Raw genomic sequence first — 21,387 nt, 5'->3', positions numbered from 1 at the left:
ACATATTGCAGTTTCTGGACTAAGCTCCCATGTGCTGGTCAGCTGTGATTGCTACCAGCCCGTTACAGCAACAAGCCAAATCAGGACTGATCATCATCTTAGAGTGAAGTTTCCTGTAAGTCAAACCCCTGCCTTCGTGTCACATCCCCATTTATGTAGGCTGTTCTTCAGAAAGTTTACTAAGACAAAGTTAAAACTCTGAAAATAAAAGATGCAAGTGTGTGTCAGTCATGTTTTTCTTTTAACAGATGGGTAATGTTTCATAATAGAATAATGTTTGTGTTGAATGTATTAAGATTAATTATTAATAAGGAAGCAAGTGTATTTTCATAGGGCTGCAGCTTCAGGATTCAGCTGCACAATTTACAGTTCAGTTTGCTCACTGGATGAAGTTAAAATATATTTAGTTTAAAACTAAGTTGAGGGTGGCTGCTAACAGTGTGGATTACTCGCATCTTTTTTGCAGCATTAGCATTAGACATGACTTCTAATCAGCAAAGCTGTGTGCAGGAATTGTGGAAGGAGGAAAACCATGGCATTACAAAAGAAATCATCTAAATATATACCTTTTCAAGAAACATGAATTTAAACCAGTTTTCTCTCTAACAGGGCTGGGCAACGTTTCCATTTGCTTGATCAGCTCATAGTTGTGGTGTAGAGTTCAGTAGGACATGAACTCTGCTGACCAAGTCAGCTCCCCAAAGAGGCAACAGGACAGAGCATTCTTCTGAAACCTAGCAGGATTATCCTTCAGAGGGCTGGAACAAAAATATCCTTTTTACGCACACAACAGGCAAAAGTGAAATGGCAGAGGAAAGTACTTTTCCTACTACCATAGTCTTAACTCACAAGTACCATTGGAATATGAAGTTCCCAAGGGTGACTAAAGCAGAAGCTCCACAGTTACTTTCAACATAGAAGTATTTCTAGATTCCAACAAAAAGCTTAGTCAAAAGACTACTACCGTGAAGGACAATTTACAACCAGTGATGCGCTTTGCACACCAGCTCTGTAGTTGGGCACAACTTCAGCCCCAGTCCCCCCTGCCCCAGCTGCTGGGAACATGCAGATTTCTATCTCTCGGAAGGGTTTTCCAAGCCACTTTGCAGAAAGCCATGCCCTGCTCTTCCTTCGCACAGGGCAACAAGACTGGCAGGCGCCGAGAAGAGAGCTTTCTGGGACAGGCCCCTAACTCCATGTAGCAGAAGTCTGGGAGACAGCGTGTACCGAGGCTGCGCTCCTGCTGATGGGGTCAAGGACCAAGGCTGTAAAGGGGAACTAAAGAACCCGTGCTCACCTCTGAAAGATTGTGCTGGGCATACGGGAAAGTTACATGGCACATCCCATTCTTCATTTGAAGGCTACCCATGAGAAATACTGGAATGGAACAAAGCCTGCAGCTGCATGTGCTGCAATGAAACCCACCGCGTTGCTTTCCTGCATAACTGCACTGCAGCACCACAGTGGGTTGTTCATGCAAGAAGCAGCAGCTTTGCAACTCCTGAGGCTTCTTCTGTTTTCTCCCTTTTCAATGATGAAAATAGTTAATTAATGTTAAAGTTAGCACTGACTGATGTCCCAATTAACAGTACTGCAAATCCCACAGAACACTGTTCTGTTTCCCAAGTAACACTGGGACATACTGGGAGGAAGTACAGTAACACTGATTGCCTCTACAACATGCCAAGTACGCAGATTTGGGTTTGCTCAGAAAGTGCTGATACGCAAGAACTGCTGAAACTGCTTAACAGAAAACCCGACTCAGTTCACTCTCACCAAACGACAACCTATAATTATTAAGAGAGCAAAAGGGAAGAACAGACTTCTACTTTTTTTAACTTGTTAAGACAAACTTGCCTTTTCCCCCTTCCAAACAATAACACAACTCTATGGACAGAGACCAAGAGTGAAGACAATACTATAGCCACATTCAAACACTTCTATAAAAAGACAGGCTTTTTGGATCTGCAAATTCTGTTTTGAAATAAGAAATAATTATATTTCTAGTTTAACGAAAAAGACTTTTCCCAGCTGAAACATGGAACCAGACTTCTGACTTCTGTTGTCAGACCTGCTAAATAAAAGATCATCCAGCTGACCCGCATGTGGGTTCTGTAGGAACACAAATCGCTCTGCAGGTCTGATTCATGCCCAAGATACATTTGTGCACCAGATTTGCACAGTTCAAACACTCAGACATTTTCAGACAAGAACACAATAGTGGTATCGTAAACATTGAATTCTTCTTAAAATTATTTAGAAATGTCAGTGTTGAGCCATAGCTGTACTCCTGTGTGCAAAGGAGTAAAAATGCATATTTGAGCCCAAGGCTCTCCAGTTGCTGAGCTGTTATCTCCAAGAGAGCAAACCTCTAGAGTACATCTCCACACGACACGTTTATCTAAAGTGGCTGCACACGTATAATGATGGCCTTTGTTTAGTGATCATGGCCATTTTGAGTTTGTTTAAATACTGCAGCCGAATGCTTATAAACGAATCCCAGAACATTTTGAAATGCTTCAAAGCTTTTAGCGGGGGAACCTCTTGCAAGGCTTTGTGGATGGAGCTGACCACAGTTCACTGGAACCAGCCAGCTCGGATAAGTAAGATGAAAGCAGACATTTCCTGAAAATACCTTGAAAGCTTTCCATTAGGCTGTGCCAGGGGTATACACTAAAACAGCAAGTGCCCGCGCTTGTAGAGCAACCAACCTTCCCACTGCGTTCTCCATTCTTCCTTGAACCACTATATCTGTGTCTATTCATCTGCTTCATTTGCTATCTTGCAAAGTTCTTTGGGTGGAAAAGATGCAGTTTCTCTACTCTAGCACCCAGTACATTATCAAGCAGCTATTACTATAAGCAAAGTTCTGCTTAACATACTAAATATTGCAACAGGAAAAGTCAGAAAACTGTCACTGCCAACATTATCATATATGACAAATAAATAAGGAATTCTGTATACAGATCATTTTTAGAGAGTCACTTCCTCCATGCTAGGCATAAATGCAACTACTGGAACATAATTATCCGGCTGTCAAAGTGCGCCCTAGGAGGGTCGATATAGCATCGCAGGATGTGCTGGTCACAGACAGGAATGCCTCGGGTGAGATTTTCAATAAAGCCTGAGACTGGCTATTCGTACTTTGTACGATTATTTGATTGAATCAATCCAGCTGTTCACTAGGAACAGGAAATGCTCCAACATTCCATCCTTTGGGAAAGACAGGCACACCATCTAGTTTCAGGCACTTTATTTCAGAGCAATGAATTAGAAGCCCAGGTTTCTTTAACAATTGGTAGACTCAAGGGCACACAAGTAGTTCTAATAGCTTCCGGAGGACCAGCAGGCTATAGAAGGAGCCTAGGTCTAATGTAAGCACCAAAAGTAGGTTTTCTGATTATCCAACATGTTGTATCCCACAAAGTGTTAACATGCACACTCCAGTGAAGAGAGGATAGGATTATCAGAACATAACAGAATATTAAGCAGTGATAATACCTGAATTCAATACAGCAGCAATACTAACAGCCATTCTCCCGGTCGCACAGCATAAAAAGGGCACTCCGAGAGCACACAGTGCAGTCAGGCACATGGTTTAGTCCTCAGCACACACTTGCCGTACAGGAGGAGGAAGCGGTGACCACAATATCGATGCACAAAACCCAGTGCAAGTGAAGTCCAACAGCTGCTAATTTAAACAAAAGAACCCTGACCCCTTCGCAGTAAAATACTAGACAAAAACCACTCGAAGTCTTAAGTAGCTTCTCTTGAGGTGCATGCTGAAAGCCCATGCTCGCTCTGCCTTCTGTAGTCTCTGCTCTTATACTTCCTGCAAACCAGCGCACCTGTAACCTGGTCTTTCATCCTCCTGGAAAGAGGAAGCATTACCATCTTCCAGGGTTTTGCTTATGCTACTGCACTGTTTAGTGTTCGGATTAAAATGGCCACTCTGTGTCGGGACCAGGTCAAGACCTGTGTATGCGTGTTCTCAAAAGGTTCTCCTCTCCCAGTGACAGAAGACAGTGAACAGTCACTCTGACTCAGGCCCCACACAGCTCTGTGATCTAAATGACATCACATCTGCTGCAACGGGAATCGTCTCTCAGCGCAGCTAAGGGAAAGCTGGAGAAGACTTCACAGAGTGTAATTCCCTTTAGGAGCAACATCAATAAGACACAACAGATTCCCTGGCAGACCACAGGAGCTGAGAAAGGGCCACAGTCTGAGGACCTGTCTGCGAGGGGCTGCCCACCTCTGCAGCAGCCCTTCCCTGCACGCTTCTGGCTTCCACTCAATATTCAAGTTCTATTAGAATTTCCAAAGAATTAAATGCACTGCTTTAATCTCTCCAGAAATGGTGCAACGGTCATTATTTCCTCAGAGCAACCTTAACACCCATCCTACCCCACCTACATTCTTCCCCATCCTCTCCTAAGAGGCAGCTGGAGAAGTTGTTCAAAAGCAGAAGATCATGAACTTGGGAGAGAACCCTACAATAAGCTGAAGTCAACAGGAGTTTTATTCATGATTTCACTAGAATGACATTAGAAATAAAATCTACTCTATTTTAGGATCAAATAGAATTAATTTGTTTAGAGGTGGAGCCTTTGGAAGCAAATGCAAAAGAGAGACGGCTATCTGCTCATCCCGATTGCTACCAAGCCTGCCTCTACTTGTATAACATTTTAAAGCAATCATAAAGCAGTCATTAGGTATGTAAACATTTAAAGCTCACTGTACACTGAGAGCAGCAACATATTTTAACTTCCCACCAAAAGAGTCATCATTTCCTTAAATATACAGAAACTATTTGAAAAATTGATAAGATCTGTTTCACAAATTACCAACTCAACCATAAGAATATATAGTAAAAATGACAAAAGATTTGTTCTTTTAGTTGATAAAAAATTCATGCCAAGGCATTCAAGTAAAGTTACTTTCTGTGTTCTGATTTAATGAATCATTTGAGCGGTATCTGGCTGGGTGACACAGATGCAAGGCTCGCTGAAGCCTGCTCTAATGCCTGCCGGTATGGTCTTCCTTGGGACAGCAACACCGGCACAATGTGTCAGACCGCAGCAATATCAAGGAAAGGAAATGCAGTGCTGGGGTGCTACGAGGCTGGCCCACCACACTTCTTGACCTGGGTATGTCTGTAAGTACTTCTGTCCAACAGGCTCCAGTGACCCAGGAAGCCCAGAAGCAGCAGCAGCACAGTAATAAACGGTCTCTGGAATATGATTTTCGCAATCTCGTAATGTGCAAGACACAAAGATCGCTGGGTGGTTTAACCCTGCTGAAAGGCAGGGCCTGACACTGCGTGAAACCACCGGTGAGTTCTTAAAAGGTGAACTCGTGTTAAATGTTTAATAGGAACTGGTGAGAGAACTGTCTGTTTTACACACTGCAACGTTTGTATCTCTAACTTCAGAAATGAATTTGGGAAATATGAATCAAGGAAGTTACTTGATGCATATGACTCCAGCTTTTATAAACCATGCCTCTGTGTAAAGTTCACTGAAAGACACTGTGATAAAATCAGACTTCCCATTAGGAAAACCCATGGAGAGAATGTAATTCTACAGCAAGTAGAACACTGGCAAGGAGGACTGCAGGCACAGTGGTACCATGATCTTCAGCAACAGAGCTAATCCTCATAAAAATAAAATACTGGGTCCCAGAATTCCTTTTAGAAACATGGGAGTTGCTAAAAAATCCTTCCCCTCTCACAGAGGTTTGGTAGATTATCCAAATAAACATATTTAGAAGCACATCATATCTTTATGGAAATCATTTGACTTTTATTGTGGAAGTGAAATTTTTTAACAAATTAGAAGTAAAATGAGAAATCATTTAGCAGTTATGCTAAATCCAAATAATACAACACACATGTCATTTCGTCCTTCTGTCAGAGAGGGGACGAATGTCTGTCAGCAGCAAACAGAGGAGCGAATTGTACTCCTCCTTCACCCCACCATTCCTCTCCAAAAACTCCTAACTCTTAACTTTTCTTTTTTTAACTTAACATGAAGTTTATCCATTGTTAACACGTCACTGCAAGTGGGCCAATTCTATTCTGTCAAGAGAATTTAGTTCATTTACATGAAAAAAAAATTTGTTAATTCCCAAGTTAAAGAAATCTTTCCCTCCTTTTATCTGAAAATGAGATCGCCTCAATAGGCTAGAAAGGACAGTTGTATATGAGAGTATTTGACATTAAAGGGTACTTACACTGATAACAAAACTATTGCAATTAGAGTCCATTCAGGCATCTTGTGAATAATATTTCTGTTTGTTAACCTGAAAAACAGCAACAACAAAAATCAGAACATTTCGGAGTGAAAGTAACAGATTTTATATGCTGAATTCTGATTTAAGTCTACCACTAGAAGACTAATACACTGAGTTACAACAGAGCAATTACAGCTGTGTCTGAGCAATTCACCAGCTTGCAGGCTTCTCCTTCACCTTATCCTAAAACAGAGGAATTGCAGAATTCCCAGTGTGTCTCTTTTTCCTTTAAGAAAGTGGGATGGGGAAGACTGAACAGAAGCTCATCCTTTGAATTAGCTCACCAATAGCGCTGGCTGCTGTCAGGGCTCAGCTCTCTCACACCCGCTGGGAAATTCCCCAGTATGGAACCCGAGTTTCCCCCTGTCGGTTGCAGAGCCAGATTTGCTGCAAAAGCTAATGCTGTGGAAACGGATGGGATTTTATAAGATGCTGGAGACTATTCTCTGCTGATTTCTGGTTTTAAAATGGAACTCCAGAATTCCAACTCATGCAACGGGTTCGACTGCAGATGGAAGAGCAAGAAAATGAGGTGTGGATCAGGAACCACGCGGGCGCTTGACAAAAGCCTTGCTGTTTTATACCTGCTGTCCCTTTTGGCTGAACTCCGTAATAAGACAGACTGCTTTAAGTCAAACGTTAATGTGACTCAAAACAATTCCATGAGAACTGGCTGAGACCCATGATGTTCAAGGCAAGCAATTTCATGGAAAAGTTGGAGCTAAACCCAAGGCTGTGGCTTTGCAGGCACCCAAAAATGCTCACGAGCTTAACGTCATCAGCGGAGATACTGAGGGGCCAGTGTCTCCCTCTGCTCACTTCCTTCTGGCTCCCAGCTTCCTTTCCACACAGTCCCCTGTAAACTCAACTCCAGGGTGAAGCTGCCCTGTCATTTATACCCACCTCTACGGGCACTGTTGAAGCAGGGAGGCTGCTTAAAAGGAAATACCTGGCAACAAATTCAAGGCCAGGGTTCTCTTCCCCAGTTAAGATTGGGGTTTTTTTTAATTCCTTCCTTTCTCTTGCCCAATATATAGATACCCCCAAAAAGTGGAAAAATAAACTTATTTGTACTTGCCACCATTCAAATTCAGATTCTGTTAACTACTGTTCCCAAATTACATTCAAAATGGTCACTAAAAATGCAGTTATAAGATGTTTTATAGGGCCATTTTGTATTTCCCCCTTTCAGAAAGCTATTAAAAATTAATAAAACTAATTTTTATTTAAAGAAAGTAATGCTTAAAGCAATACTGTCCTATTTTACACCTCAAATCTCCAAGTCTTCCAACTAAAACAAGATTTTGAAGCAGTGATTATTCAAAGCAGTATCTCGACCTGGGTTTTGTTAAAGGATGAAGGAAAAGTAATGTTTTATACCACATGCACAGTAATTGTCACACCAAACCAGAACCAGTAGTTCCAGCAAATACAGGTTATTTTTGCTATTAAGACATCCATGTTTCCCAATTAGTATTTGAAACAGGTAGCGGTGTTAGCTGGCAACAAAGCTTGTACCTGGCAAACTGTTACATCTTTCTGGCTTCAGAACAAGAGACAAAACAAAGGTTGAGCGTCTTGACACAACGCTGATGACAGTGATAAACACTGCAGAAATGCCTGATGGAATCATCCTGACAAGCAATTCATACGTAACATTCCAGTTAATCTGCCCCGACGAGACACAATGGAAGAGACAGCTCCCAGCCACCTGGGAAAACTCTGTCAGATAAAGAAAGCAGTTTTATTTCAGTACTCTACATGGAGTCACTATTGATCAGAGCACAGGAAGGTGTCATTCTCGTACACAAACGGAGAGATGCAGTTATGTGTGTCAATTAACTCCTATTCAATGTTAGTATTGATTGGCAAGGTCTGAACACTGGTCATGGCCATCAATATGCTATTTATGAAGGAAACAGCCAAAAGACACAGATAACCAGCGGGATACGGCAATATGGATCTGCTGATGTCCTGCTGTCACCGGACTGGATGAACAGTCAGGTCAGGCTTCCTCACTGAGTAACCTTTCAGTGCAAACCCATCCTGAAGCACTTGTGCAGCTGAAAATACCATTTTTGGCAGACTGGACTAGAGCTGGCAACCTACAGGTGTGAAGCCTTAAATAACAAGGAGCAGTGGAAGGGCAGCCACTTGCCAAAACAAGCTGTGTGTCAACACCAAGGCCTCTGAAGAGCAGAGCTCTCAGAAAACAGGGAAATGCAAGTCCTCTGTAGAAATGGTTCATTAATTCTTTGTCTTGCCTCTAGCCAAAACTGCTACTCAGAACAGTCCTCGAAAGAGAGGTCACTGGATTTCTGTCAAACATACAGTGTGGAAATGCTAAAACTCTACAGAACTTTGTGTATGCGATTTGAGTTTTGCAGTAAAACATTTTCTCTTGGAGTTTAGCTAAATTCTCCTTCACCTACCCAGAGACAGAAAACAATGCGCAGCTTTTCAAAATACAATTTCTCTACTTTTTTTGCCTCCTTAGGGCAGCACAGATAATCTAAGAACGATGATCCCAGATAGCTGTGTGGGTCACTCAGTTGTTAGTTTGAGGTGTTGTGGATGCATGGCAGCTGGACATAACGGCTCCGACCCTTCAGCAGGACTTGGGCAGCAGGCTTAATGCTCCATGAAGGAGCTCAAACTGAGCAAATGGATCCAAACAGCAGAAACAGACAGGATGAAGGACTAAAGGGTAAGATGCACAAAAATCCCATACCAAATGACCTCCCAGTAGCTGACTAGTGCCCAGCCTGCAAAGAAAGCCAACTCCAGTACAGGAGTTGTAGGAACACAGGGGAGTACAAGGCTCAATAAACAAAAAAGTAAACCCCAAACCCACAGAAAAAGAGCACACACAGCTGGTTCTACTTCTCCTTTAGTTGTGTTCCCATCCAATTCCTGTCAGCTGCAAATCTTGCTAGCAGAGTTCCATTAACGAATGATGGCCTGGTTTGTACTCAGCATCCGCTGCAGCAGCAGATTTGAGCGCACCCCTAAGTGCCTTGGGCAAGAACTTGAACAGGGACCATGATATACTTGAAGTTATGGGAAAGAAACTTGGCAATGCAAGAGCTCCCCACCGTTTCCTCAGCAGGATTCCATTTCCTGGGATTTCTAGGGAGCAATTTGATAACAGGAACAGTGTCCAATGGGGAACGGCACATGGACATCAGTGTTATTATACTGAACAATTATCCCCTGACAGGCCCCTAGCGTCAGGTATTATGGACAAGATACAAGAGAATGTAACTGGTTAATATAAACCAATATTTTAAAAGTATGTTTTCCCTTATACCTATTTGTAAATTATAGTCTTGAATGTTATAGTCTTTTCTATAAGTCTGCTTATCCCTACAGTGAGAGTATACTTGTCATCTTTGAATCCATCAGCTCTGTTTTTAATGTGTTACTATGAATTTGACTAATAGCCAGCAGCAATGAGTTACTGGTACTAATTATACACTTGGTTAAAGAACTCTCCTTTGAACATGTCCATGCTGGCTGTCCTTCAGTTTTACCCAGCATGTCCAAGCTCCTACACTGGGAGAAAAATTAAAAAACAGGCCCCAAATGGAGATTTTCTATCTTCCTTTCATTTTACAGTTTCTCTTTGTTACAAAGTAAAGTCATAAGCATCTCAGCAAAGGAAGCAGCCTTTTTGTTTGCATATCCAGAATCCCAGGTGTAGGTGTACGTAATTCCAGTTCAAGCTTCCGATTGGTTAGTTTGGCTATCTGCCTGTTCTGCAAGGCAGCAAGCTGACTTCACAGGACCTGGACAGGAAACTGAGGGCTTAGGGGTCCTATATATAATTTTTACATAACTTGCACTATGAAGAGCTAAGTTTAACTAACCAAGGTCAACACAGGCAAATACTGAAGCACAGATTTGGTGTCTTTAGACTTCAACTAAACCAATTTAACCATAAAAGGCAGCTGCTCTACTCCTGGAAGAAAGCAACACTTCACGTACTGTAGTATAATTTAGTTTGATGACAAGCAGCAAAAATGAGCTAATCTGTTGTAACTTCAGGCTCTCCTCAAGAGAAGCCCATTTACATGCAAAAGTATCATTAACATCCCGGTACTTTCACATTTCCATACAGAACCTTCCCTATGATGAAGTATTGCTGATTGCCTTGAAACCCAGAACCTAAAACTGCACTCAACAAGGGTAATAGGTAAAAGACCACCAGTGACTGTGTATGCTAGATAACATACGCTCATCATACTTATGTAAAAGCTAAAATATTGTCTCAGAAACAAGACAAAGATACAATAAAAAATCTCAAACGCATCTTTAGGAAAGAACTGTATCATATTCATTGACAGAGTTCAATGTCAATGAGGCCCATGAAAAGAATTAAAATACTTGCAACCATAAGTTACAGAAGAAAATCTATTTTCAATTTGAAATATTATGCTTAAAAAGCCCAGTAACACATTCACAAACATTATGATTTAGCCTCAATCTGTATAAAAATAGCTAATTTTCACTTGATCTTTTAACAAAGCACCTTTGCGCACACTGGAGAATTATTTGACATCTCAGTTTTTGTAACAAAAGCTTACAGGCACTGAGGGACTCTGTTTGGGAAGAGCTCTAACCATTCTAAAATGCCTCCTGAGATTCCACTAGTGTGTTTCCCAGCAGTGGTGATTGAATAAAATGCTGCCCAAAGGAGGCTGAACTGCAAACGTTCCTTTAAAAACCAATGGAGCTGAAAATTGTTGCTGCTCAGCTCACCACATGCTCTTCAACCTTCTTCAGCTAAGCTCTACGACAGCCCTGTGTTTTATCTCCTACCCTCTTCAGCAAGTTCTTCAGCTTAACTATTTCCAGTGCTAAAGCAGGAAAGAGCGCTAGCATTTGTCAGTGCTCCTGCCACAGTCATTAAGCATTTTAACAGCATTAAAAGAGAAGGTAATGCTTAAATTTCTGTACCCTGCAAACAGAAATACAGCTTCAAATTGATCCCTCCCACCAAAGCACTCAACCTAAAATCAGAGAGACTACTCATAGTAAGGAAATTTAAACCTATGTAAAGAACTGGAGATTCAAACCTATGCCTTCATCTTCATACCCATGAGCTGGATTTTGTGTATGCACAGACCCTTCCAGATCAGAAACGCAAGAAGGAGAAAGGGCCCCAAGCTTTTTATCGCTCTCCTATTTACTGTATGTCTTGTATTATTTTTACCATCAGCGTCAGTAATATCTTCCCTGGTTTTGGTGGTGTTAAAATAAAAGTTCAATCACAACTTGAAAGACTGCAATTACAGAATCAAGTTCAAGCACTAACAATTCTTACATATAAAAGATAATGCACAGTCACCAGAAAGGAAGAGAGCACTGTCCACAGTAGGGAAACCCGCACAGAGAAACCTGTGTTTTAGCGGCACCCTTCCAGACATCACAGAAAACATCAGGAATTGTGTGGAGTTGGGTTTCGATTCACCAAAGCCTGGATTCCTTGTGGCAAATGCCACACGAATGAGTTCTGGAGAATTTCCATGTAAGCCTCATGCAGGTTGTGCATGTGTGTGTGTGTGTGTGTGATTCAAGAGCGGCAATGCACACAGAGCTAGCACCTATGGCTGCTCCTTTTCGTGTCAATACTTCAAGATGCGGGACATGATCCAGGCACAAATGATGAGAGTTGTGTCCCAAAGAAAATCTAAAAGTGTTCAGAGAAATCACCACCACTCTGTTTCCCCTCCTCCTTCAGGCCAGTGTTTCCAAACACAGTCTTTGGTGCTTTGGACTGAAGCGGAAGCCTCATCTGTGATAAAGTGTCCACTAGAATTACTTGCCCTTGAAATCAAGGACAGGTCAAACTGCGCCTTCTTCCTGGCTGTAGAAGTTAGTGGTAACAAATATTAGCCACACTAAAAACATTTAGCCAGGCTGCAGGGAGTTAGAGCAAAAGAAAGCAACAGATCTCAGAAACTCAGGCTTAATAGGAGGTGACGAGGTAGCAGAACCTTTAAAAGACTCACCATCATCCTCCAGAGACCACTGGCCTAGTTTTCAAACATCTACAAATACTCCTGGTAACCCAGCCACCGCCAGGAGCAGGGAAAGGGCTGACTTGTTAGTCCACAGGGAATGTGACATTACCTACATGAACACACAGCCACGAAAGGGCAAATCTGCAGTGGGGCCCTCTCTGTGCCCAAATCACAAACCATTCAACAGCATGTTTAATTAATCAATAAAGAAGGATCTCTAAATAAAGACCCATACTCACTGGAAGGTTTTGACAAGATTTTTCAGCTCTGTGTAAACATCACCTGGAGCAATCTGAAGAGGGCCCAGAACTGCAGGCAATCTAGAAGGAAACAAACGCCGGTCAATATGCATTTCCCTCTCTTTTTCATTTTTTTCCAAGTAGGACTTCCACCAAAGCTCGTGAAGTTCATAAAAAGAAAGATATTGATACTCGTGCAGCAGATCAGGCCTGGAGTTTACATTTCAGATTCCTCTGAGTGGTGTTGGGGCAACACCTTCACTTTACAACAGCTTGCTCTCAAAAGTAAGCAGTTCTAGTTCAGTGTGTGTGTGCCAATATGGTTCTACCCACACACTCTATGAAGTTCACAATTCTGTGACTTTAAGCTCCATGTGTTATACAAACATTTAGATACAAAACCCAGACATTTTCAATGCAATGGCACAATTGCATTGACTTCTGCCAACTACTGAAGAGTGGGAATGTGCCGTTATGCCAGCCTGGAATGCCGTCACCTGTAAGCCCCAATGCCTGTGGGAAGGGATGGGTTCCACCTAGAGAACACCTTAGCAGTGAGAGTCTGACATCCAGCTCAGCAGTCTGTGCAAACTGACACCTGCAACTGCACTGCCCATGACTCTCTCAGAAATAAACAAGTTCTTAAGGGCAATAATGGGTTTAAGTTATGTCTAAGGCCACCCAGAAAAGCCAAAAATATCCTTGCGCAGCGTGTTTGTTTCTGAAAATAATGATGAATGAGAACCAACTCCAGCTTGGTACTTAGCAAAGGAAAGGATACTTACGCTTTTCTCAGTTTTTCAAGGACAATTCGCTTTCTAATCTGCATTTGTGCAGTTGAATCAACAAGTGGGAAGATGAGATCTTCCTGTTGCTCCTCCTGTGTTAGACAAAAACCTAACATCTATAACCTAGTATTTCATTGAAGTCAATGCATCAAAATACTTACAGCTTATCAATAAATGTTTAAACATAAGAAAACTTAAGTCTGAATAAAAGAAATTCCCAATCAGTAATTTCTTAATGGACAGAAGTTTGCTTGATCTGACACAACATACAGGTGCACCTTACCTACTTTTCCCCTTACCTACACTAGATACTTTAATTCAACTAATAGTAAATTCCTTCGAAATTTAAGTCAGGGTAAATTTGTTCCAAGCAGCAATGGAGAAGCTCTGTTTTACAAGAAGCAACGTTATGAAAATCATAGCCTCTGATGCTAATATCCCCCCTGGCCTTTAAAAGCAATTTCACCTGCCAGTACAAACTGCACAACCTCCCTAGCTGAGTCAGCATGCTGGTTCTACAGCAGCGACAAGAACCGGCTGCTGTCAGCTGGTTTGCCTGACCCAGAAGGGGTAAAACCTCAAACCACTCTACTTTGTGGTCTGCAAATCCGCCCGAAGTCTTCTTCCAAATGGTCTGGATTGCAGCAACATATCCAAACAAATCAGCAATGGCAACTCAGAGAATTTTAAAAATAAATAATGCCCACCTTACTCAATGCTAGTCTTACTCAAGAGGAAAAGGAAACCAATCTCAAGTATGCCCTGCCATCAATAAAAGGCAAAAAAATCATTAAAGATTTCATTAATGAATCACAAGGGGAGGGCAAAAAAACCCACAAACACGTTGCCTCCTCACCCAAAATCTGCTCCGTCTTACAGATTGTTTCACCTAAGCAAACTTTCCTTACCTTCATTCTTCATAAATTGAAGGCAGCAGCACTCAGAAGTGAATGTATACCAGACAGTCAAAGTAATTCTTGCCTACCTAAGAAATGATTCCTCAACCTTACGGGACTGTTGTGACTCCACTCACCCTTCCTTTTACTGTTTTAGATTAATAGCTTGATGCTACTCTGGCCGTAAGCACTTAAGATGACAGAAACAAAGAGCTTGTAACAATTCTTTGAAGGCAGGCTTTATTCAGCCTCAACACTACTCCATCAGACACTTACTTTGCCTTTGCTTGGATGTTCCTCTGCTTGTGCCTGAGTTGCTGCCTCTTCTGCCAAGATGCACTTTCCTTTATAGAACTCTCTCACTCGGAGTTCTAGGAACTCTGTTTCTTCTTTTAGCTTTTTGTAACTCGGCACAGGCTTAACTATTCCTCCTGGGCTCGTGAAAGGTAGTGAGTAGTTCAAACTGTTCTCAGACAGCCCTACAGCAGCAGTGTTGAGATCATCAGCTGCATCCAAGTCATCCTCATCAAGTTCTTCATTCTCCTGCTTGGCAGATGACACATGTTTGGATGAGCGTAAAGAAGCATAGTTTGGGCCATAGAGAAATTTCATAGTTTCCTCAGTTCTCCATTCTTTAAGTGTTTGTTTAAGCACTTCTAATAAACTGCCTTTGGAATTCACTGGATTCCTCAGTATCGATTTGTTATGTTCTTTTGAGTTAGCTAAGATTCTTTTAAGATGTTCAGCCCCTCTTCTGCTCACACCTAGAAAAACTACCTGTGAGCCACTACGTGTGTTTTCATAGTTTTCTGCAGCACCTGATTTTCCTAGAGAAATACTTTCTGAAGACATTGCAGTTATTTTATTATGAACAGAGCCAGCATATACTTCTTCCTGAGCGCCTAATTTACAATTAGATAGTTGTTCAGTGGCTTCTACCACATCTGTGTCTTCAGTTTTAGGGCTGGAGAAGTCTTTTGGATCATGCTGCTTTCTGAGGATGCTGCTTCTGTGCAACTGCTGTGCAACACCAGCTGAACGGGACTGGCTTCCAGGCAGGACAGAAGAAACAAAATCTTGTTCACTATCACTACTGCTGTCACTGGCTGTGTCATGAGAACCAAATTCAGATAGCTTTGAAGATATCCTAGGATTTTCAATGTCAGAAACTTTAATTACTTCATCACGTATTTTCATCTCTTCTCCAGATGATCCACTGTAACAGAAAACACAAGCTATCAGTGAAATAAGAAACCAGTGTTACCTATAAAAGCTTTTCATTCTTGTATAAGAAAGATAATTATAGTATTTTTGCTTTATAACAGAAGTGCTTTTTTGGTTTTATAACAGAAGTACTTTTTTGCTTTAAGAATCACAGCTGCTCTTCTAAAAGTCTTCTAGAATCAAGGAGTTGTAATGTTCTGCAATCAAGATGACAAGTACAGACACTATTTAGAGAAGTGAATTCTCAGTTCCTTATTGACAGTTAGAAAAAACCAGTAAACAGATATTATTAAAGACAACAGAAAAAACATCAGACTCAGCAGGGTGAATAAAGCAATTTTAAAATGAAGATACGCATCTTAACATATATATGAATACGATTTGCTAAAATCAGGGGGCAGCTGAGCTGGTTTTAGTGTATGTGAGTTTGCCACCTAACGGCCATGAGCTGCAAAAGAAAACAAACAAAAAGTCACAACACACAGCAAGGTGCAGAGATGATGATTGAATAGCACGATTTCATTCTAGTTGATAGAGATGTTTTAGATTCAGAAGTATAGAAGCTTTCATCGCATATAATTGGAACCATTTGCTTTATAAAGAATAGATGGCATAAAATATTCAAAGTGCAAACAGTGTATTTGTTTCAGATTTCAGCAGGCTCAATTAAGACACACAGGCCAAGAGCAGCTGGACACTAAATCATACAGACCAAACATGCTGCTTTAGAATCACAAAGTAGGAAACTAAACAAGACAAATAATGCTTTGTGTAGGCTCTAACAAGGTTTTATCTGCAACACAGGAAATCAAAGATTCCCTTTTCACCTTATAAAATATTTCTAACTATAAGTGCAAATAACCAAAAAAATTATTGTTCCATGTACCTCTGTCCCTCCTTCAGCAGTTCTATGTCTGGTGGCCTGAAAAAAAAGAAGATAAAGAATGAAGATTTTCCTGCTAAATCAGTGCTCTTGAAATACATAAATTACATAGTTGAGGTTGGAAGGACGTCTGAGGATCTCCTAGTCCAACACCCTCTGCTCAAAGCAGGGCTAGTGAGAGCAAGTTTACACATATATGTTCAGCGAGCAGGACTTGCACCTGCAGTACGATGCTGTTCTGTTGAACAACACTGAAAAGAACCAGCAAGTCACACATGTTAATCAGAAAGGACCTCTGGAGGTCTCTAGTCTGACCTCCCGCTTGCAATGCAATTGTCACCAGCACTAGATTAGTCCAGCCAAAAATTCATGAAGTTTAAATCCCGAAAACCTTCAAAGATGGAGATTTTAAAACACCACTGACTATCCTATTTCATTCCAACATAACCTTAGGGCAATCTTTGTCCCCATGTCCAAACTGAACCATCCATGTAATAATTTGTGGGTCACCCTTTATTAAGTTTTCTGCTATGAACCAAGAACAGTTTGGCTCTATAATCTTTGTAACTTTTTTCAAGTTGTAGACTACTATCAGATCACCCTTTGGTCTCCTCTTCAAAAAAGCAAACATGCCAAGATCCTGACAGGTCACAAAGTTTCTGTAGTAACAACCATCTTGGCCCCTTTATAGGAAAACGCTCCAAATTAATGCAAAAATTTATGAATGTTCAGGATATCTCCACTTATTTAAATTTTACTTCACTAAAAATTAGGCTAACAAGTTATACTACTTCAAAAAAATGGAGTTCAGAGGTTTCCAGAAACTCTAGAAACCACAGCTAGGAACAGTCTCTAGGCAAGTATTTATTGTTAAACAGTGACACCCATTGGCTCAATCCATTATTCACAGGCCCATGTTTCCTAAGCTAGGAAATCCAATCCTAATAAGTCCATTTTAAAGTTAATGGGAGTTGACTATTATTTATGACTTGTCTGCCCTCTAAGCTAGCACGGTCATGTCTCCTGCGCAGTCATGAACAGTACGGAGTCACGTGAATTACTGTCATCAATATGGCAATGACACTTAAAATTAACACTGTGCTAAGTTAACATTAACAACAGTCACCTCTGCTCCAGCCTAATCGCTTCCATGCACCGCAGCTCATTAATTAGCATTGCAGCTTGGATAAGAAAATAATACTTTCAAAAGAAGCAACAAATGTATAAGGTCATACTCACTCCTCCTCTTCTCGCATCCATACCGGACTTTTGGAAATTTGAGCTTCAAAATATTTAGATGCTTTATAGCAAAAGTTACTGCAAAAGCACTGCAAATGAGAGAAAAAGCAAGAAAATATGACTAAAGACACGATTAAAATATGATTAAAGACAACTTCAATATTCATGGAAAGGTACAAAAGTCATTTTTTATGCCTGCAAAATTTAAGTACCAATTCACATCTCTTTTTAAGCCTGTGACCAGGTTTCTAATTCACCTGAGAAACCAAACCTATTGAACAGCTCTATCCCATCCCCATAAGCCACTTTAAGCTGCTTCTTTTTTTCCCCACTTTTCTGCTTTTTGCACTTTTATTACATATTGAGAAGCAAACCAGTGTTGGGTCCTAAAACAGCACAGAAGCACTTGTAGGCGACTGCACATCCTGTGAGCAGGCAAAGAAGGCTTTTACTCAGCCATGCATGAATACGGTTAAAGAAAAAAACCCAGACTTTGTGAAGAGACAGGTTTTATATTAAAGAAGTCCTCAAAAAGTGAATGAAAAGGATGTACCCTTTGACCCCATCAGAGCTCACCGATTTTTCTAGAACAAAACAGGGAACTCCTCTCTGCAGATGTCTTTAACAGATCAGCTGTACCACAATCAAACTGCTATCCAAGTAAAACTTTCCATCCTATGTTTAAATTTAGAAAAGCAGGTTTTTGTCTTTCCAAAGAGAACACCTAGAAACTGAAATGCACAAAACCCTTCATATTCTAACAGTTCACGAAAATGATCACCATAACAACCAGACTGGCTCTGAACCAAGCCTCTGTATGAATGCTGCTATAAAATGCATCTCTGATGTTGAGGCATTATTAAGTAAATTTTAGAGACAGACTTATTACCATACCTTTCTTTCAGTGATATCATAAACTCTGTTGGTTTTTGTTGAAATCCTGTACTTCTGTTTTGGCACCTAAAACAACAAGTTTCCATCAGTGAGGCTGTTACTTCCATCAAGACTTTACAGAAAACTTCATTTTCAATTAATATTTTAATATGTGCAATACATTTCATTGTATTCCATACAATACATTCCATTTTAATTGAACTGCATACTACAATCACCTTTCTACTTGGTTCTTTTGATATCGTACCCTCTCAGATGCAAGAATGGCAATTTATCTTTAATTATTTACATCTCACTATTAGTAGAGGACAACTTCACACCTACAGGAGAGCCAGTGCTGAACATAAAATAACGAAGCTGCCATGGAAGGAACCCTACTCATGTATAAGTGTTGGGCAGTTCCAGACAGGTCCTTTTTTAATCCGTATTTATTCATACGCATGTGAGACTGTGTTGTCAAGAGACCCCCACCACTACACAGACAAACACAGAGAGGAACATACATAAAATATCAAAAGTTACCTTTTACTTCAGAATGATTACACTGAAATGGACTGACACAATGCCTGGCCCATCACTTCACAGTATTTTAGTCTATGTTTAATTATTGTAAGTTTAAAATTAAAGAGAAAATGCATGAGAATAAAAAATATGAAGAGATTCTGATGATAACAACATGAATAAAAAGCAGCTTACATTTTCCAGTTTATTTTGACACAGAGGATAACCGCATAGTTTGATGATAGACCGTTCATCAACAACATCTTTATAGTGTGATGGGGTAATACATTTTCCCTAAAATGACAGGAAAATAGTTCAACAGATACTGCAAAAACTGTAATTTTTCATACTCAAACCAGCTCATAAACAAATACATGTTTTCAATATAATGACATTTATTAAGCTTAATATACATTTAGAACCCACACAGTAAAAATAGTAGAAGGGCAAATAAGGAAAGAAGACAGACACAGACAGATTTTACCTCTAATTTTTACCTCAATTTGCACCAATTTTCAGAATTTTCCTCTGTTTCTATGTTTTGCACACCTATTTACCATCCCGTTTACAACCCTAACAGGAGTAATCATCACACAGTTCCAGCAAAACTGCTGCCAGAAGAGCTGTGGGGTGCTACAGAGACTTGGTCTAAACTGACAGGTGACGTGATGTGGGCCTACAGACTTCACCTATCAGTTCAGAACCACAGAGGCATAAACAAAGGCTGTGGGAACAGAGTGAGGATTCATAAATGTATTCACAAGTGCAAAACTAGGCCATGTTTTCACTGCAGAACCCTTGAAAATAAGGCAATTCTCATCAGCACTGATGAGAGAGGGAATAAATGATTTGCCCATCTTGCTTGGAACTGCAGCAAATTGATCCAAGAATTTAAAAGAAGTTAAATACTAGGATACAAAACAGTATAAAAACCTGGAACACCTACAGAGTTCAGAAGGAACTCTTCAGTAATGTCCTCTTCCAGGAGTTCTTCAACAATATGCAATGCTTTCTTCTCAAATTCAATCTTCTTTCTCAAAGCAGACTCCAGAGCTACTTTCCTGTAACAGAGCAGACACTGAAGGACACAGAGGGCACATTTCCATAAATCATGTTCCAATTACATCTTTATCTTTCTTCTGAAATACAGCAGCTCACATTTTTCTGCATCACACCATGTTGGCCAGAAAAAGTAACAAGTGGACTGGTAATTCTGTAGTAACCACAAAGGAGTTCCAGACTTGGTTTCCTTTATTTCTACACAGAAATGTATTGACTCTTACTGCACTGCAATATTTCCACTCAAGGTTATCCACCTCTTCCCACAGCAGAGGGAAACCCAAAACCAGCAGGACAAAGAGCCTGGGACAATTTATGGAGTGCTGCCAGAAGAACGGGAGCTGTATGAGATATGATGAGTGGGAAGAACTGGGACAAGACTGGGTATGAGGGTACAGAGTAAAGGAAGGAATAAAGCAAATAAATCCCAGTAGATGTGCTGAGTGTTTTTCAGTCCTGCCACTATTCTGTTGTCAGTAAATATCTGGAGAGCAACCATCAAGGTGCCTCCGATACCCACTTGGCAGTGTTTCCCACAGAGGCTGGCAAAGTATAGGTATTCTGTTCTCTTAACTGATGTTCTATGCTATTCACTTGGAATCTAGGTCTACTACACAGTCCAATGAATATTTTATTAATTGTCCACAGCAAAAAGTGTTTTTTCCTCTCAAGTCTGGTTTTTACAGTGAATAAAGAAAAACTGCAGGCATGCAAAGACATTACGATGGCAAAAGCAAGCACTACAGATGAAGGAAATACAACTGTGGAGGTTAGATTCACAAACTTTGACAAATTATACAGTGCACATATGTGCGTGCTGTCAGAAGTTACACAGCATCATTCCAAAACAGTCCGCAGGATGCAGATGCTGGCAATCTCCTGAGGTCAGTCACAGTACACTGAGAATGCATAAACATATGTGAGGTGGAGAACGTGATTTCAAAGTGTGGCAAAACCCCACGGAAGCTACATAGTGTTAGTTAGAAATCATACCTCTGAGCAGGATCTTCGTTCTTCAGAGCAGCTGAATGCTTACTGCCTGGAAACCAAAGATAGAAATGCAGAAAAGGAGACATTAGTGAACTTTCTTTAGCAGGGGAAAACATTATAACACAAAAAACATTAAAGCCTCTAAACTGTAGATATAAAGAAGAGAACTGCTTAGAAACTTGCTTTAGGCGGCCAAGAGTGACTCCAGTGAGCTGGGAATCACTCACCAGGTAGTCAGACATGCTTTTCGTGAGGCAGACAGGGCCAGCTCCTTTCACCCTCTCATGCATTGCACTCTGTTCAGCCAGAAAGGGAAAGGCACAATAACCCTGATAATGGCTTTGAGCCAGCCAT

General features: G+C 40.8%; 1 protein-coding gene across 1 annotated transcript in view; it reads right to left on the bottom strand.

Annotated features, from left to right (window-relative positions):
- Positions 1-21,387, bottom strand: part of RPAP2 (RNA polymerase II associated protein 2) — a 37,072-nt gene that overhangs the window by 13,733 nt on the left and 1,952 nt on the right. The window contains exons 3-12 of the mRNA XM_054073791.1: positions 21,037-21,082; positions 19,931-20,045; positions 19,180-19,278; positions 18,484-18,549; positions 17,590-17,678; positions 16,354-16,389; positions 14,520-15,459; positions 13,345-13,439; positions 12,560-12,640; positions 6,235-6,303 (exon numbers count right to left, since the gene is read on the bottom strand). Of these exons, the coding sequence (XP_053929766.1) occupies positions 6,235-6,303; positions 12,560-12,640; positions 13,345-13,439; positions 14,520-15,459; positions 16,354-16,389; positions 17,590-17,678; positions 18,484-18,549; positions 19,180-19,278; positions 19,931-20,045; positions 21,037-21,082 (1,636 nt within the window). The remainder of the gene's footprint in view (positions 1-6,234; positions 6,304-12,559; positions 12,641-13,344; positions 13,440-14,519; positions 15,460-16,353; positions 16,390-17,589; positions 17,679-18,483; positions 18,550-19,179; positions 19,279-19,930; positions 20,046-21,036; positions 21,083-21,387) is intronic.

The sequence above is a fragment of the Cuculus canorus genome, chromosome 8, assembly GCF_017976375.1.
Source record: "Cuculus canorus isolate bCucCan1 chromosome 8, bCucCan1.pri, whole genome shotgun sequence".
Classification (NCBI taxonomy): Eukaryota; Metazoa; Chordata; class Aves; order Cuculiformes; family Cuculidae; genus Cuculus; species Cuculus canorus.
The sequence above is the reverse complement of the archived record's forward strand: the minus strand, read 5'-3'. Positions and strand labels throughout refer to the sequence as shown.